This window comes from Piliocolobus tephrosceles, chromosome 17 (assembly GCF_002776525.5).
Source record: "Piliocolobus tephrosceles isolate RC106 chromosome 17, ASM277652v3, whole genome shotgun sequence".
Taxonomy (NCBI): Eukaryota; Metazoa; Chordata; class Mammalia; order Primates; family Cercopithecidae; genus Piliocolobus; species Piliocolobus tephrosceles.
Genome location: NC_045450.1, coordinates 2,506,266 through 2,520,212, shown reverse-complemented (window position 1 = coordinate 2,520,212; position 13,947 = coordinate 2,506,266). Strand labels below are relative to the sequence as shown.

The window sequence follows — 13,947 nt, the reverse complement described above, 5'->3', positions numbered from 1 at the left end:
TCTGTTTCCCACCCTACATACTTGGATGAGGATCTTGTATTATTTGCCGTGCTGTGCACCTGGTTTTCAGCCTTTGTTTCGTTGTTTTGTTTTTTGAGACAGAGCCTTGCTGTGTCGCCCACGCTGGAGTGCAGTGGTGCAATCTCCGCTTATTGCAACCTCTGCCTCCCAGGTTCAAGCAATTCTCCTGCTTCAGCCTCCCAAGTAGCTGGGATTACAGGCATGCGCCACTGTGCCTGGCTAATTTTTGTATTTTTAGTAGATTCGGGGTTTCACCATATTGGTCAGGATGGTCTCGAATTCCTGATCTCAGGTGATCTGCCCACCTCGGCCTCCCAGAGTGCTGGGATTACAGGCGTGAGCCCAACATCTCAATCAGATTTTTAGATTGTCCTTCCCACACTTTCAGTTCCCGGGAGCTGTTCCTTGTTGTTTGTCTCTTCTGCAGCGGGCTGCCCTGATGCTGCAGCTGTGGCTCTTGGCTCGTGGAGAGCACTGGCTCAGGGACCTTTCCTCGCTGTCTCCTGCATCATGTGTCTCCCTGGGGTCCTCGCTTGGTGTTTGGCCAGTTCCTGTTGAAAGCTTGCCTTTGTGTCTGGTGATCTTTGGTCATCTGTCCACTCCTGCGTGTGAGGCACCACAAGGATAAGAGGCTCTATGCGAGGCGGGGCCTGAGGGCATGGGCTGTGCTGTGTCAGTAGGCAGGGCCTGTGCCCTTCTCTTTGGGACAGTCCAGTCCTGTCTCCTGCAGGTGGTTGTGAAGATCTAGGGAAGGCCAGGGTCTCCCCACCCCGTGAGAATGTCGTCTTTCCCCTGTGGTCTAGCTGACACCTGCCCTGCCTCTGCTCTGAAGTGACCTGGATGGGACTGATCTCTATACCCACCTCCCCAGCCTGGAGGGGACTGGGAGCAGAGTCGGCGCCCCTCCACTTGTGGCCCCTCACAGCCTCTGGGGCCCAGATGTGCCCAGCAGCCAGAGCTAGACTCGTCCTAGCTCCCATGTAGACCCGGCAACTCAGGAAGCCTCGTGAGCACCTTTGGGAGATGTGCCATGAACCGACTATACTGCAGCTGAAGGCAGACGCCGCCCGCACACTCAGTTCCCCGGTGTTCAGCTGCCACGGGCCATGTGCTTCATCAGACACTCACTTCCTGGGAATGCTGTGGCCCTTGGACCCTGGTACCTTCACGCTCCTTCCGGAGACTCTGAGGCTCCGTGCCTCTGGGCCCTGAGCTCATTCCTTGTGTGTAGTGGTCGCAGGTGGAGCAGCTGCATGAACAGAGTGCACCAGGGGCGGTCACCTGGTGGGCTCGGGCCCTCGGGGTGCTGCGGTCCACACAGCACAAGCAGGCAGTGCCTGTGGGTATCAGCTGGGCCGGGGTGCAGTAGACACTGCTCTGGCCACCCCAGGTGCCTTTAGTGTGGGAGGCGAGGCTGTCTCGGGGTGTGTGCGCTGCTTCAGAACTGCCTTGACCAGAGCTCGGGGATGCCCTTCTCGGCCCTCCTCCTGGGTGGCGGCAGGTTCTCTGGAGGTCCTGAGGCAGCTTCTGGGCATGAGTGGAGCCACTGCACACCCTGCCTGGAGATAGCTCATCTCCTCCCTTTGCCTTTCAAGAGCAAACGCCCTGGAGGAGCAGCTGAAGGAGCAGGAGCTGAGAGCCTGTGAGATGGTCCTGGAAGAGACCCGGCGGCAGAAGGAGCTCCTGTGCAAGATGGAGAGGGAGAAGAGCATCGAGATCGAGAACCTGCAGGCCAGGTAGGCGGTTCCCAACAGCCCGGCCATCCCAGAGTGCTGCAGGCCAGGTAGGAGAGGTTCCCCGACAGCCTGCCCACCCCAGAACGCTGCAGTGGCTAGGAATAACCTGAATTTTAGAAAAAGGGGAAAAGCTATGTGGTGAAGACCTTAAAACTCTCCAAAAAGCTACAAGGGATCAGTTCAAAGACTGACCCTGTGTGGGTGTTGGTTTCTCTAAATCTACGTCTACAATATATCCAGTCTGTTTAAAACACCAATCTTTTTTTGTTTTTTTTTTGTTTGTTTTTTGGGGTTGTTTTTTTGAGACAGAGTCTTGCTCTGTTCCCCAGGCTGGAGTGCAGTGGCGCGATCACGGCCCATTGCAAGCTCTGCCTCCCGGGTTCACACCATTCTCCTGCCTCAGCCTCTCAAGTAGCTGGGACTACAGGTGCCCACCACCACACCCAGCTAATTTTTTTGCATAAAATACCAATCTTTTTTTAAGGGAACTTGACAGAATTACTTTTACATTCATCTGGAGACATAGCCTTGGATGAGTCAGAAAAAGTGGGAAAACAAAAAGGAAGAAGATTAACGATACTATATGAAAATACATCATAAAGGAGGCAGGGCACAGTGGCTCATGCCTATAATCCCAGCACTTTGGGAGGCCGAGGTGGGTGGATCACTTGAGATCAGGAGTGCAAGACCAGCCTGGCCAACAAGGTGAAACCCTGTCTCTACTAAAAAAAAAAAAAAGTCAGGCATGGTGGCACACGCCTGTAATCTCAGCTACTTGGGAGGCTGAGGCATGAGAATCACTTAAACCCAGAGGCGGAGGTTGCAGTGAACTGAGATCGTGCCACTGAACTCTAACCTGGATGACAGAGTGAGACTCCATCTCCAAAAACAATTTAATTAAAAAAATATATATATATATATATTTTTATAAAAATATATAAAAATTATATATTTTATATTATATAATTAAATATTATATAAAATTTAATATATATTAATTATATTAAAATATAATATTTAAAATATTATATAATTAAATATATAAAAATATTTATATATTTTATATATATATAAAATAAAGGGAAAAATTATTTTTAATTTTGTTACTTTTTTTTTTTTTTTTTTTGATGGAGTCTTGCTCTGTCACCCAGGCTGGAGTGCAGCGGTGCAATCTCGACTACTGCAAGCTCTGCCTCCCAGGTTCACGTCATTCTTCTGTCTTAGGCTCCCAAGTAGCTGGGACTACAGGTGCCTACCATCACACCTGCCTAATTTTTTGTATTTTTAGTAGAGACGGGTTTCACAGTGTTAGCCAGGATGGTCTCTATCTCCTGACCTCATGATCCACCCGCCTTGGCCTCCCAAAGTGCTGGGATTATAGGCGTGAACCACCGCGCCTGGCCTTTTTTTTTTTTTTTTTTTTTTGAGACCAAGTGTCGCCCTGTCTTCCAGGCTGGAGTGCAGGGGGCAATCTCAGCTCACCACAACCTCCATCTCCTTGGTTCAGGCAATTCTCCTGCCTCAGCCTCCCTACTAGCTGGGACTACAGGGTCGCACCTCTGCATCCGGCTATTTTTTTGTATTTTTAGCAGAGATGGGGTTTCACCATGTTGGCCAGGATGGTCTTGAACTCCTGACCTCAGGTGATCCACCTGCCTCGGCCTCCCAAAGTGCTGGGATTACAGGTGTGAGCCACGGCGCCCGGCCAAAACATCGTTCTTGTTAATAGAGATGGGGGTTCTTGCTGTGTTGCCCAGACTGGTCTTGAACTCCTGGGCTCAAGCCATCCTCTCACTTCGCCCTCCCAAAGTGCTGGGATTACAGGCATGAGCCACCGCCCCAGCCGAGGCACAAACTAATATTAAAGCAGCACAGTGCCTCCCTTAGTTCTCCATCTGGGAACTCATGCTGTGGATTGCTGGTGTGTGTTTACAAATATATTTGCAAGGGACGGTTCTGTAAAAGTAAAAAGCATCGGGTAACTTAAAATACCTATAATCAGAGGAGTCTAGAGTCGTCTGTCCTTGTTGTGTGTCTGGGTAGTGAGAGTGGAGGAAGTTGTTTTATACAGTGTTTTGTTTGTTTTGAGATGGGGTCTTGCTCTGTGCCCTGGCTGGAGTGCAGTGGCTCTGTCATGGCTCACTGCAGCCTGGAACTCCTGGGCTCAAGCAGTCCTCCTGCCTCAGCCCTGAGTCACTGGGGCTCTGAGTGCGCTCTGTCATGCCTGGCTAACTTCTCATTTGTGATAGAGATGAGGTCTTGCTATGTTGCCCAGGCTGGTCTTGAACTCTTAGCTTTAAGCGATTCTCCCACCTTGGCCTCGTTTTGTTGCTGCTGTTGGGGTTTTTGGTGCTTGTTTTTATTTCCTCTCCATACTCTCAGCAGAGCCACCTCAGCCTCTTAAAGTGCTGGGATTGTGGGCCTGAACCACCTCATGTGGCTTCTTTAAACTGAGCATGTACTACTTTTAGATTTTGAAATACAGTCGTTTTAAATATTCATAAAAGGATTTCAGGTTCTTTTGCTTGTGTTCCTTCCAGCTCTTAAAGCTAAGATACTTGCCTTATCTAAGAAGAGCTCCTAGGCATTTTCAAAAGTGGGTGGCAGGAAGGAGCCTGCACGCAGAGAGCTGTGCAGGATGCCCTGCACAGGGAGGCCTCCGTGCCTGCCATCGCAGTGGGGCACCGTCTTCTAGGGAGCAAGGTCAGGGCAGCCAGGACAGTGTTCTCCCCTGGCCTTGGCACAGTACAGTTGAGTGGGCTCCAAATTAAAGTACGTTTCTCGTCTGTGAGCACCAGGGAGCACCTCCCGTGGGACCTGTCCACTGGGACTGAGGTTGGGGCACAGCCGTGTGGACATCCTGCCTCCTCTGTGTGCTCTGGTGTGGAGGGGCACAAGATAGGGGTCTCATGAGGCCCTCAGGGAGCAAGCAGGGCCCAGTGTCACTGCCTCTTGTGAGCAAGCCGCCTACCCGCCCTAAGCCCTTGGGGTCAGTGCCACCGTGTTCTGTACCTTGTCAGTCTCCTGCAGCTTCTTAGAGTGGCCACCAGCAACCTTGTGGTTCTCAGGGCTGCTTAGGCCCTCAGAGGCCCCTGCAGCCCCAGGTCAGCAACCTGCAGTCAACCCAGCACAGAAACCTCTGGCATCTTGGGGACTTCCCAGCTTGGCCTCTGCCCATCTGGTGTACAGGAAGACCCTGGTCAGTGCAATGGCAGTCTCAGTCCGGGGTCCCTCAGGAGCAGAGGGCCTGGAGGCAGGATCCCCAGTACCTGCATCGGAACCTCCTGGGAGCAGCAGGGCTGGCTGTCTTTGCAGTTGCAGTGCCCAGAAAACAGCTGGATTTCAGGCGCGGGGCCTCAGTAGAGATGAAAGTTAAAGCCGAAAGGGCATAGAGAAGATGGAGGAGTGGAGAGGCCAGAACTTTGGACATCCTTGTTTAGGGATGGGGAAAGAAGAAGATGTGTCATCAGCAGAATGGGGCTGTACGAAGGTCACAGGCAGAGATCTGAATCTCAGGACACAGGGCCTGGGAGAGGTTTGAGGAAAGGCCAGGTGCCTCTAGGAGTGGGGCCCCCAGGGGCCTCCAGAAAGTATGGGAGCCCCTGGCAGGCTGCAGAGAGCTGGAGTGAAGGCTGATGGGGCCACAGTGGCCAGGGCCTGATTTGCAGCTTATGGCACCTGCTGAACCCCTGGCGTTGGGGTACATGACCCATCATCAGGCACAGAGTGATCTGGGTGAACGTGGCCCTGGTGTGTGGTGCTTTCTAGCAGCATGTGAGCCAAGGAAGCCCAGGGAAGCCTTTGCTTGTGCCACGTAGCATAGCTCGTCCTTCCAAAACATGTGAGTAGGCTCCCCCGAGCCTGATCCTGAAAGGAGCGAAGGCAGAAAGACTGAGCCCAGCGCTGGGCAGAGCTGAGTTGTCTGATGGACAGTGAGAGACTGGGGCAAGGAGGAAAGAAAGAGGGGTCAGGCCTCGGGAGGGCAGTGCTGCTGTGCGTGAAGCTGTGCAGCTCTTCATTTTCTTCTCTTTGCATATCTGTAGTTTTGAAATTCAGTAGAGTTAAAACATAATTTGCTTTCATGGTTATGAACAAAACATGCACGTGTTACTCTGAAAGGAGAAAACAACCGTAGGTAGAGCCATCTGGACTCCAGGGTTAGAGGTGGAGAATGGAACTCGCCCTGCTCCGCTCAGCAAAACAGGAAGGGCAGGCGGCCAAGGTGTAGCCAGAAAGCACAGCTGCACACCCCTAACACACGACACCCTGCGCCAGCAGCTACACCGGGTTTGCATCTCGGGGCTGCCACGCAGCCGACACGTACCGGGGTTTGCGTCTCGGGGCTGCCACGCAGCCGACACGTACCGGGGTTTGCGTCTCGGGGCTGCCACGCAGCCGACACGTACCGGGGTTTGCGTCTCGGGGCTGCCACGCAGCCGACACGTAGCGGGGTTTGCATCTCGGGGCTGCCGCGCAGCCGACACGTACCGGGATTTGCATCTCGGGGCAGCCACGCAGCCGACACGTAGCGGGGTTTGCATGTTGGTACATGAAGGCTGAGAAGTGGGTAGCACCAGGAACCGTAGAAGTTGGGTGAAGGCGAGGCTCACACAGGGGGGTCCCCGCCCATATACAGCTGGGTCACACCCATCCCCACCCTAGAGGAGGAGTCTGGACTGCAGAGCACCCACACACACCAGAGTGACACCACTGAGTGCCCTTGTCCTCCTGACGAAGGCTGGTGGCCAAGGGTCTGAGCAGCCCCAGACAAGTCCCTGGGAGCGCGCCTGTCCTGGGCACCCTGTGGCCTCCCTGGCGGTGCAGAGGCCAGCGGGTGCTCTTGGGAAGGGGTTGCATCTGCTTTGCCCCTGGTCTCAATCATCAGTTCTGCAAAGCCAAGAGCAAGTCCCGTCCTGGGTAGAGGGCACCTGAAGCCCTTCCCGCCCAGCCCTGTGCTGCCCCTGGGTTTCCATCTTTTTTTTTTTTTTTTTTGAAGCCGGATCCCCCCTCTGCCGCATCCTCGGCCCACTGCAACCTCCGCCCCCCTGGTTCACGCCATTCTCCTGCCTTAGCCTCCCGAGTAGCTGGGACTACAGGCGCCTGCCACCTCGCCCGGCTAGTTTTTTTTTTTGTATGTTTTAGTAGAGACGGGGTTTCACCGTGTTAGCCAGGATGGTTTCTATCTCCTGACCTTGTGATCCACCCGTCTCGGCCTCCCAAAGTGCTGGGATTACAGGCTTGAGCCACCGCGCCCGGCCCGGGTTTCCATCTTACACCAAATTCTGGGTGTGGGTGCAGGTTAGGTTGAATTAGAAGGGAAGGCAGGGTAACAGGATAGTGAGGACAACTGGATTATGGAGAAGATCCAGGGTTCCTTGGAGAAATGGCCAGTTCTGAGGCTGGGACGGGAAAAGGCAGGCTGAGCCTGCAGCAATGTGTAGTATCGGAAAATGAGGGAGTGCTTACACTAAAAGTCCCCCTGCCATGAGCACAGACACAGGGTATGTCAGAGGGACACGGGCCAGCTGAAGGAGTTGCCAGACGCCAGTGCTGGAACAGTTTAAGTAACAAACTCATAGTGATAGCACTGGATTACAATCCAAAACATAAAAGTTCATGAGTCCATAGTGACACAAATAAATGACTATTAATAAACAGAGAAGAGGGCCGGGTGTGGTGGCCCACACCTGTAACCCCAGCACTTTGGGAGGCTGAGGCAGGTGGATCACCTGAAGTCAGGAGTTCAAGACCAGCCTGGCCAACATGGTGAACTCCTGTCTCTACTGAAAATACAAAAATTAGCCAGGCATGATGGCGGGCGCCTGTAATCCCAGCTACTCAGGAGGCTGAGGCCGGAGAATCGCTTGAACCCCAGCAGGTGGAGGTTGCAGTGAGCCAAGATCGCACCACTGCACTCCAGCCTGGTGACAGAGTGAGACTCCTCCTCAAAAAAAAATAAATAAATAAAATAAAAAATAAGGCCGGGAACGGTGGCTCACGCCTGTAATCCCAGCACTTTGGGAGGCCGAGATGGGCAGATCACGAGGTCAGGAGATCGAGACCATCCTGGCTAACACGGTGAAACCCCGTCTCTAATAAAAATACAAAAAAAAATTAGCTGGGCGTGGTGGCGGGCACCTGTAGTCCCAGCTACATGGGAGGCTGAGGCAGGAGAATGGCGTGAACCCGGGGGGCGGAGCTTGCAGTGAGCCGATATTGCGCCACTGCACTCCAGCCTGGGTGACAGAGTGAGACTCCATCTCAAAAAAATAAATAAATAAATAAAATAAAATAATAAAAAATAAAAACCTTCAAGGATTACGGAAAAGCTCTGCCTGGAGCACTTGGGTGGGCACCTAAGGACTGGCCCTGGTCATTTGGGGGCGTCTGTGGGTCACAGGGCGGCCCCAGCAGGGTTTCCCTGAGACACGGGGCACCCTGGTCCTGTAGAGGCGTGCTTCCTGGAGTGAGTTTCAGCTTTGCTCTTGTGTCCCAGGCTACAGCAACTGGACGAGGAGAACAGTGAGCTCCGGTCCTGCACACCCTGTCTGAAGGCCCACATTGAGCGCCTGGAGGAGGTGAGCTGCCTACAGCCTGGAGCTATGGCCAGTGGGCCCAGCCCATGCCCTGCCTGTGGGGCAGCCGAGACTGTCCTTCGCTCTGTGCTGAGCAGGGTGCTGTGCTGTGTGTGAGGGAACAGGCCAGCTCAGGGCCCAGGCCACTGGAAGGCACGGTTCCACGCACAGGAGCAGGGCCCAGAGGCTCACTCCTAGATGGACCCAGGGCTCTGAATCTGGGAATTGTCCTCCAAGGGGAAGGCATCAGCCAGCCACTCACGCCCCAACCCCTGCAGACGTGGAGGCAGAGGCTGCTTGTGGGATTCCCACACCCCAGCTCGTCACTGTGAGACCTCCCTCCCCCCACCTCACCAGCTGTGCTCTGGGAAGCTCCCAGGAAGGATATTCTCAGAGCACTTGGGCCCTGGCTCCCGTGAACCAGAGGAGCCCGGCTGGAGCTGCCCACAGCCACCGAGTCAGGTCCTGTCCACACAAAGGTCCTTCCTGCCCCTCACGAGAAATGGCCCTCGTGGCCTGTGTGCGTGAGGCGCCCAGGGGCAGGTGGCCTTGACCTCCACTGAGAGGCAGGAAGGCTCAGACCCAGCCCTGTCGCGCTCCAACACGGGGGCCACCATGTTGCTGTTTGGGAGACTCAGAGATTGGAGGGACAGAGGCCGGGGCAAGCTGCATGCACAGGTGGGAGGGTGACGCGCATCCAGGGCAGGTGTCCACCCCTGCAGGAGAAGCAGAAGCTGTTGGATGAGATAGAGTCACTGACGCTGCGGCTCAGCGAAGAGCAGGAGAACAAGAGGAGGATGGGGGACAGGCTGAGTCACGAGAGGCACCAGTTCCAGAGGGACAAGGAGGCCACACAGGAGGTGAGCTGGCACCCGCCCTGCCCCATGCCAGGCCTGCGCCCAGCCTGCCCCAGGGGGAGCCTTTGTTTCCTAAGACGCTAGCTCTCGGCTGTGCGCTTTGGACATAGCCGCTGGTGTGTGTCGTCTTCCCGAGAGATGGCCAGATCAACCCTGAGGTTCTACAGCCAAGTGATGGCTGGTGGTGTCCCCTGGGAGCCCAGGCCCCCCGGCTCACCCGGCGGTTGCCCTGCAGCTGATCGAGGACCTCCGAAAGCAGCTGGAGCACCTGCAGCTCCTCAAGCTGGAGGCCGAGCAGCGGCGGGGCCGCAGCAGCAGCATGGGCCTGCAGGAGTACCACAGCCGCGCCCGGGAGAGCGAGCTGGAGCAGGAGGTCCGCAGGCTGAAGCAGGTGGGCAGGCCTGGGCCTCCCTCCCTCACATTTCTGCAGAATGTTCCACAAGGCTGGTTGGGAAGGTGGGGACATGGAGGGGGTCGGCATCTGAGCTGGAGGCCTTTTTCCCTGGGCAGTCCTTGTCCTTGCTCAGCCACCAGCAGGGGCCATAGCCCAGTCGTGATGTTGCTGTGCCCTCCCAGGACAACCGCAACCTTAAGGAGCAGAACGAGGAGCTGAACGGGCAGATCATTACCCTCAGCATCCAGGGCGCCAAGAGCCTCTTCTCCACAGCCTTCTCTGAGTCCCTGGCTGCAGAGATCAGCTCTGTCTCCCGAGATGAGGTAACACATCCCATGCCTGCGCAGTGTGGCCTGGGGTTCACGCCCGCACTGTCTGTGCGCTGTGGTTTATGCACTGTGGCCTGTGGTCCGTGTGCCTGAGCTCTGCCTGCCTGCTCGCCCTACAGCTCATGGAGGCCATTCAGAAGCAGGAGGAGATCAACTTCCGCCTGCAGGACTACATCGACAGGATCATCGTGGCCATCATGGAGACCAACCCGTCCATCCTGGAGGTCAAGTAGAGGCAGGAAGGCCCAGCCTGGCCTGGATTCGGGACTCCAACACCCTGGAGTGGTCCCGAGACACCGCGAGGAGCCAAGACCAGCAGGTCCACAGCCGACAGTGCCCAGGGCATGCAGGGAGTCCTCGTGCAGCTGGGCTGGGGCCGCCAAAGACAGGGGCTGCCAAAGGGGCAGAGGGTGGTGGAGAGGAGAGGGAGAAAGGGAAGTCCCAGGGCCCGAGGTCCATAGAGGGTGAGGGTTGTGGTGGGGCCATCCATCAGCGCTGACCTTTCGGGGGGCCCAGAGCTTCCCAGCCCTAAGTCACCCTGGCCGTGAACGCCTATACTTCAGTTCAGCAGGATGGGCTGGAGAGCCTCTCTGTGCAGAGGTGTGGGGTGAGCCCCGCTGTGGCCGCCTTGTGGTGGTCCCTCTTTCCACATGCAGCCCTATTGGGAAGAAAGGTAGAAAACGGGTCCTTCCAGGGGTGCTCCTGCCTAAGCCACCCGCACAAGTACCCTGGTGCCGTTTCACCCATGCTGAGCTGCTCCTGATGGCTGACGGGCTCCCGGACCCTCACCTCAGACATGGTGGTGCAGGAAGAACGGGTGGGCAAGGCTGGTGCATTTCCCCAGCTCTACCTACGCTGCTTGGGCCATTGCCCAGTCAGATGTGGTCACCTCAGTCCAGCTCTGGGGCCTCCAGGCCATGTGGCTATTCCCATGGCCCATTCCTCGCTGCAGTAACCCTTGGGGACTCTGACCACCTATGGGGGTCGGGCAGGAGCCACTGGGGCCCTCCACTCCGACATCAGGACCTGAGATTACAGCTGTGTGGCACTCTCTCCCTGGGTGGGGTGGATGCTGCAGGCCCCTCTGGCTCCCAGGTGCTGCTTCTCCACAGGTGCGGCCTGACCTGGCCTCCTAAAGGCCACACCCTCCCCACGCACTTCCCAGGCCAGAGTCCAAACATCGGGAACCCTGTTTTCTTCTGTGTGTGTCTCACTTAGAAATCGTGGTTCTTCCCCGAGGGTGCGTGTTGTAGGAGGGAGAGGGCAGGGAAGACTCACAGCAGAGCAGGAGGGGCCTGCGCTTCTTGGGTCTGCACCCCAGGCACAGCGGTGTCACCCCGCAGGGCTGCGGGCCTGCCCCCAACCCCCAGCATTCCCGGGTGGGCCCAGACCGCATCACCAAGACTGGCCACCTGCTGCGTGTGTGAGTGTGCGCATGTGTGCGTGCGTGCGTGCACGCACCTGTGTGGCCCCGCATCCACCGCCTTCCATGCTAGGATGTAAGAGGTCGCCTCCTATTGTACATTTGGGGAAAGCCTTGGGTGTAAATCAGTGTAAACTTGGAGGAGAGATTTTTCTATCATGTAGAGTAGGTATTTTTTATAGATTGAAGGTTGATCAATTTTTTAATACTTTCAAGAGAGAAAACTATCTGTGTATACACATGAAATATATATATATATATATATATATATGTATAATATATAAAGACTGGCACCCTGCCTCTCTGTGCCCAGGCCCAGCCCTGGTGACACAGCACCACTCAGCAGTGCTGTCGCTATAAGCATGGACTCCCAGGAGACAGTGTGGGAAACGCTCCTGCTTTAATTCCTCAAGAAACGACTCTTCCTGCCTGGATGCAGGAGGGCAGGGGCCACCACAGATTAAAGCTGTTACTGCACACGCAGAGGCCGGCTCCTTCCTCCAGGGGGGCCACAGGGTGGGGGGGAGTCTTGCGGGCCGGGCCCAGCTTCCCTCAAGGCGTCCGGGGCCATCAGTTGTCTGAGCTCAGAACCCAGGAGACCTGCTTGGCTCTGCAGCTTGGTCAGACCAAGACCCTTCCAAGGCTGCAGGATTGCACCTCCAGGTCCAGCAGAGCCTGGCAGCTTTCTGGCCAGGTTCTGGATCCTCACGAGTTGCTGACACAGCATCAAGGTGGGGCCAGGGAAAGGGGGCATCACGGCTCTGGGTCAGTATTCCCGCCTCTGGGGATGTACATCCCATGTCGGGAGAGCCGTCAGCATGTCCCCAGGATGAAGAGAAGATGGGGGGCAGGGCACAGAGGCTCACACCATAATCTCAGCACTTTGGGAGGCCAAGGCAGGAGGATCGCTTGAACCCGGGAGTTTAAGACCAGCCTGGGCAACACAGCAAGGCCCCATCTCTAAAAAATAAATTAGCCAGGCTTGGTGGTACACACTTGTAGTCCCAGTTCCTTGGGAGGCTGAGGTGGGAGAACTGCTTGAGCCCAGGAGATGGAGGTTACAGTGAGCTGTGATCACACCGCTGCACTCCAGCCTGGGCGACAGAGCGAGACCCCATTTCAAAAAGAATTTAAAAGGGCAGTGATGTGCAGGGTGGTGGGAGAACATCCCCCAGAAGAGGAGGCAGACACAGGACCAGCACTAGAGGCATAGGAAGTCAAGAAGGCAGGGCCCGATGGGAGTGGGCTCCTGAGGTCACAGGGGCAGCCAGGCAGTCTGAGAGCTTAGTGCCACTGCAGCCACAAGGAATGGCCTGTGGGGGGTGGTCCCATCTGATCAAGAGTCCCCCAAAAACACAAGCCTTGAAAACTGGACCACTTGGTCTGGCATCCAGGAAGCAGACTGCATCTGCGTCTCTCACTCCCGTCCCCGCCCGAGATGCCTGCCTGCCCGTCACTCTGAGATGCAGATGGAGAAGCCCAGGCCCAGGGAGGCTAAGGACCCAGGTCTGTCATCCCCTCAGCCCAGCTGCTGCCTGCGGGCTGGTGACCGGAAGAGGACCAGGTATGGCCTAGTGAGGAGTCTTTGAACCCTCAGTGCAGGTGCAGCAGAATGGTTCCGGGTCACAGAGCCCAGGAACCCTGGTTGCTTCATGAGTTAGAACTGAGGAGTGACATGGGCGGTGTGGGCGTGTCCAAGGCCAACTTCCTGCTCCCAGGAAAAGGGCCTGCTGTCTCACCTACGTAGGGGTCTCTGTGTGGTGCCAGCAGGGCCCATTCCTGCTTAGAGGGAGAAGCTGGAGGTGGGGAGAGGGACTCATTGCACGCTGCCAGGCCAGAGCCAGGGAGGGGACGGGGAGCAGCTACCTGCTCATACCCCACTGTGGTCTAGGAGCACCTCAGTTTCATTTCCATGCTAGATTTTAAACGTCAGGCCTGTCCACAGTCCAGGTGGCCCCACCTCGATGACCCATGGGGGTCTCTAGCCCAAAGGAGTTTGAGACAGGACACAGGATGAAATGGAAACATTCCCATAAGGGCTGCCAGACCTTGTTGGTGAGCAAGAGCAGGGTGGGGTGGCCGGTGTGCATGCCTGGTGGATGTGCCCAGAAGCCCGCACCCCCCCGGGAGGCCAGAAAGTGTCCCTCTGGAGTGTCGCCCCCCCCAACCCTCAACTGTGCAGTGGGATGGCCACTGGGCCTGCCGAGTTTCCCAAGGCAGATCCTGTCCCCAGCTGGCTCCTGACATTGAATGTTCTGAGTCTTGGTCAGTTCTGCCCAACGGAAGAGCACTAAGGAGTCTTGCCTGGCAGAATGGAGAGGAGCAGCTCTGCCCCTGCCCTGGAACAAGAGCCCCTCACGCGAGGACCACCCCAGCCTGCCTCTGCTAAAGGGCAGGTATAGGAAGGTTGGACCCCCTCAGCGGGCCCCCCGGACGGCATCCTGGCCCCTCTACCTGCTGGCAGTCCAGGAACCTGGAGGCAGTGGTCCAGAGAAGGGCAGGGACTTCTCCCAAGGCCTTGTCCATTGTTTTCACCTGTTGGGCCACCCGTCCTTTTTTTGAGACGGGCTCACTCTGTCACCCAGACTGGAGCGCCATGTGCCATCCCAGCT

General features: G+C 56.2%; 1 protein-coding gene across 2 annotated transcripts in view; it reads left to right on the top strand.

Annotated features, from left to right (window-relative positions):
* The window catches only part of RAB11FIP3 (RAB11 family interacting protein 3), a 101,831-nt gene extending 90,013 nt beyond the window's left edge, over nucleotides 1–11,818 (top strand). For both annotated transcript variants that reach the window (XM_023189128.1, XM_023189129.1), the window contains 6 exons: nucleotides 1,617–1,757; nucleotides 8,254–8,335; nucleotides 9,055–9,192; nucleotides 9,425–9,580; nucleotides 9,766–9,906; nucleotides 10,032–11,818. In XM_023189128.1, coding sequence (XP_023044896.1) covers nucleotides 1,617–1,757; nucleotides 8,254–8,335; nucleotides 9,055–9,192; nucleotides 9,425–9,580; nucleotides 9,766–9,906; nucleotides 10,032–10,145 — 772 coding nt within the window. In that variant the 3' untranslated portion in view covers nucleotides 10,146–11,818. The remainder of the gene's footprint in view (nucleotides 1–1,616; nucleotides 1,758–8,253; nucleotides 8,336–9,054; nucleotides 9,193–9,424; nucleotides 9,581–9,765; nucleotides 9,907–10,031) is intronic.
* Nucleotides 11,819–13,947: the final 2,129 nt, after the last annotated feature.